The 3973-nt window shown below is 58.8% G+C and overlaps 2 protein-coding genes across 2 annotated transcripts in view; both read left to right on the forward strand.

Annotated features, from left to right (window-relative positions):
• Positions 1 to 776, forward strand: part of ULK1 (unc-51 like autophagy activating kinase 1) — a 26899-nt gene extending 26123 nt beyond the window's left edge. Inside the window, 1 exon segment of the mRNA XM_014545349.1 lies at positions 639 to 776. Coding sequence (XP_014400835.1) covers positions 639 to 776 — 138 coding nt within the window.
• A 1754-nt stretch (positions 777 to 2530) lies between these two features.
• Positions 2531 to 3973, forward strand: part of PUS1 (pseudouridylate synthase 1) — a gene marked incomplete at its 3' end in the record, with an annotated part of 4572 nt that continues 3129 nt past the window's right edge. Inside the window, exon 1 of the mRNA XM_014545350.1 lies at positions 2531 to 2627. Within this exon, the coding sequence (XP_014400836.1) occupies positions 2531 to 2627 (97 nt within the window). The remainder of the gene's footprint in view (positions 2628 to 3973) is intronic.

The raw sequence follows: 3973 nt of genomic DNA on the forward strand, positions 1-3973 counted from the left end.
CCAAAGCCTCCCACCTGCCCGGCCCCTCCTCCCGGGACCCACCCAGCTTTGAGTCACGAGCACTTTATGCAGGCCCGGCCCCAGGACCGCCCAGGGTCGCCCTCGAGGTGTGTGTACATACATATACATATATACATATATACATAGCCTGCTGTGCCGGCCGCCCTCGGGAGGCACAGCGTCTTATTTAAATGTTCTTTTAGGGACACACAGTACGACGCACCGAGCTTTCTAAACCAGAGCGGACGTGGCAGTCTTTCACACTTTACTCATCAAATGTGTCTTATTTTTCTGCAGCTCTTTTTTTGTTTAAAGAAGAAACTCGTAGGTGTTTAGACGTTTTGTTCTGGAAGGTGGGAGGGGCATGGCAGCAGGTACGCTGCATGGCTGGGTGTCCTGCTGTCCCACCTGTAGGGGAGTGGGGTTCCTGCCACAGAGATGGGGGGCAGGTGAGGTTTTGTGCGAAAACCTCCCCATCTGGCTTTCCCAGTCGGTTTTGATGTCAAATCCCTCCCCTCCCCCCCCCCCACTCCCCAGGTCCCGGCTGCTATCTGAGGGGTCAGGGAGGCCCACCTTCTGGGCTTAGGGGGCTTCCCCAGGCTCCCAGCTCTGCCTCGCCCCCTCGAGTGCACCCGCAGAGTTCAGGGGACGCCTGGGCGAGTCCCGGCACCGGCCAGGGGTTTAAGGTCTGCAGCACAGACCCAGCAGGTCTATGGGTGTTCCTCCCGATACTACTTGAAATTGCCCTGTTCTTGGACTTGGAAGAAGCCCTGTGACTCTGTTCTTTCCTTGCTGCACAGGACACGTTCCTATTTATTGCTTTATGGTCGGCCGGACTCCAGGGCTGCCGGGAGGCTGGCGCCGCGGGAGGTGCCTCCTTCCCTGCCCCTCACTTGTGGCACCAAGCGTGCCCGTGTGCCTCCCGGTCTGTGCCCGGCCGGTCCTGCTCTCCAGGAGACAGCGCTCGACTCAGTCTACTTCAGAAGGGATTTGTGCGATCCCTCCCCAGTTGTGTTTAATTGTGTAATATCAGTTTAAGGAAATAAACCTTTGGAATTGTTGAGCTGCTGTTACTGATGATTGCTTGGTCACTGTTTCAGGCCTGTTGCAGCTTCCCTCCCGCGCCCCCCCCCTCCCCGCCCTGCCAGCGTCCTGCAGCACCTTGGACTGGCCCTGCACACAGGCCAGGCTCGGCTGGGGGAGCCACCTCCAGGGCAAGGCTTGGGGAGCAAACCCCCCAGGGCAAGGCTGGGGGAGCAAACCCCCCAGGGCAGGCTTGGGGTTCGTGGCTGTGTCCCCCTGGCCATGTCCCGGTGGAACCTCCTCACCTGGGACTCCTGCCTCTGGGTTTTCGGGGGTTCACCTAGGAGGGGAATGCAGGTCGTGTACAAGGACCAGCGCCAGACTGCACGGCAGGCACGCCCCTTCCGTCCCCACCGATTTCTCCACATCCTCCCTGGGGCTGGTCCGCCTGCATTCTCTTTTTTCTTTATTGATGAAGGTATTACATATGTGTCCTTATCCCCCCGTTGCCCTCCCTCCCCCCCAGCCTCCATGCTTGATTCCACGTGCGCTGTGATGCAGGTTCGCACGCTCCTGGGCGATTAGTGACCTCGAGCGTCTTCCTATCGCTCGTTGGCCATATCTACATCTTTCTCGGGGAAATGTTTATTCAAGGCCTGTGGCCTTATTGTAATCAGGTGGTACCTCTTTCTAATGTGGAGTGGTAGGCTTTGCATTTTTTTCAACTACATAAGTTAAAAATAACTTCAGTGACCAAAAAGGCTCACCACAATATGAAGCGAAAGTTCATGGAGAGGTAGCACTGCAGGAAGTGAAGGTGGGGCCTCCTCCGGGCGGCTTCCTCAAGTGCGAGGCTCCTCTCCAGACAGGAAGCCCGAGCCGGGTGGGACCGAGGGGTGGGGACCGAGCCCCGAACCCGCCTGTCTGCTCTGTGGGCTCCTAGTGTGAGAGTACCAAATGCCCAGAGGGATGGAGACAGTCCTGGCCTTTCGTTGTTGCAAATTTATTTATTTATTTTTTAAAAATATATTTTATTGATTTTTTACAGAGAGGAAGGGAGAGAGACAGAGAGTTAGAAACATCGATCAGCTGCCTCCTGCACACCTCCTCCTGCGGATGTGCCCGCAACCCAGGTACATGCCCCTGACCGGAATCGAACCCGGGACCCTTCAGTCCGCAGGCCGACGCTCTATCCACTGAGCCAAACCGGTTTCGGCCGTTGTTGCAAATTTAAATATATATATTTCAGAGAGGAAGGGAGAGGGAGAGATAGAAACATCAATGATGAGAGAATCACTGATTGGCTGCCTCTTGCACGCCTCCCACTAGGGATCGAGCCCACAACCCGGGGCATGTGCCCTGTCTGGAAATCCAACCGCGTGACCTCCTGGTTGATAGGTCAACATTCAACCACTGAGCCAGGCCGGCTGGACAGTGCTCTTTCTAAACGGTTACTTACCCGTGCACCTGCTGAAGGACATCTTGGTGCTTCTGAGTTTGAGGAATCATGAATGAAGTTGCTGTAAACATCCCTGAGCAGGAGCCCGACGGTGACCGGGGGCCTGGGGGTACATGGACCATGTGGGACGATCTCGACGTCCCCTGCGGGTTCCTGGTACATTCACAGCTGCCAGGCCCTCGAGGGCCCCTCAGTCAGGAGGGCTGGGATTGGGCCCCCACCCTGTATCAAGCTGTGGCCTCCAGCTTGTCTGTCCCAACCTCAGGTCTCAGTTTACTCTCCATAGAATGGAGATGCAAGATCATCCATTGTAGCTGGTGGGTTGTGGAGGGAGCAGGTGTATGGGGCTCTGTGAGGGTGGGTGCTGTGTGGAGGAGGTGGGAGGGCTGTGCAAGGGTGGGTGCTGTGTGGAGGAGGTGGGAGGGCTGTGTGAGGGTGGGTGCCGTGTGGAGGAGGTGGGAGGGCTCTGTGAGGGTGGGTGCTGTGTGGAGGAGGTGGGAGGGCTGTGTGAGGTGGCCGGATGCTTCCTAAGGCTGCTCAGCCATCTGAGCTCACCGGGTCACAGGTGACCTTGGCTTTCCTCGCCCCGGGGACAGGAAAGGCAGCCGGTTCTTTCCTTCCGCAGAGGGAAGGGCTGTGTGTGTGTGTGTGTGTGTGTGTGTGTGTGTGTGTTGGGGGGGGGGTGTCGTTTGGGACAGGTGAGCTCTTTCCCACTGGGTCTGACTCCTGAGCTGGAGGAGTTGGCAGCACGTCCTAACCCACTTTCTGCCTCTGATTGGCCTGTTCTGGACATTTCACACACGCGGTATCGCGCGCCACGTGGCCTTTGGATCTGACCTCTTTGGATCTGAGCATCACGTTTTCAAGTGCGCCCACGTGACAAGGGGCATCCGTGCTTCCGATTCGTCTTTCGTAGGGTATTTGTGACTCCAGGACGCGGGCTTAGGTGACGGATCGGTGTTGTCCCTGCCCGTCTCCCTAGAGATGCTCGCGTCTACCCGCGTAACCCGGGCAGAGCCCTACGTTAGCATCAGGACCCTGTGTTCGCGCTAAGGGGTCCTGCGCAGCCGCAGTCACGGCGGCCTGCCACCTACCTGGAGTCTGCATCCGGGAAGCCCCGCCCCAGCCAAGGCTTAACCACGCCCACTCCACCTCCTCTACGCCAAGCCCCGCCCCAGCCAAGCCTTAACCACGCCCACTCCACCTCCTCTCCTCCAAGCCCCGCCCCAGAGGACTTTTGTCCTCACTCGGCCGCCGTGGCCGCGCGCTGCACTTCCGCCTTCGTCCACGTGGTCCTGCGGGGGTTCAGTCCGTGAGTGGGGCCGGGTGGGGACGCGCCCCTCTGGTCCCGGCGGGGCTGGCCCGGTCTCCCCAAATCCCGAGGGAAAGCTGGTGGGTGGGGCGGGAGGAGAAGGGGAACTGGGAGATCAGAGGTCAGCCCGGGGTCAGGGGACGCTGAAGGGTAGCCGCGGGCGAGGCTGGGCATCGGGG

The sequence above is a fragment of the Myotis brandtii genome, unplaced genomic scaffold (genome assembly GCF_000412655.1).
Source record: "Myotis brandtii unplaced genomic scaffold, ASM41265v1 scaffold403, whole genome shotgun sequence".
Lineage (NCBI taxonomy): Eukaryota > Metazoa > Chordata > Mammalia > Chiroptera > Vespertilionidae > Myotis > Myotis brandtii.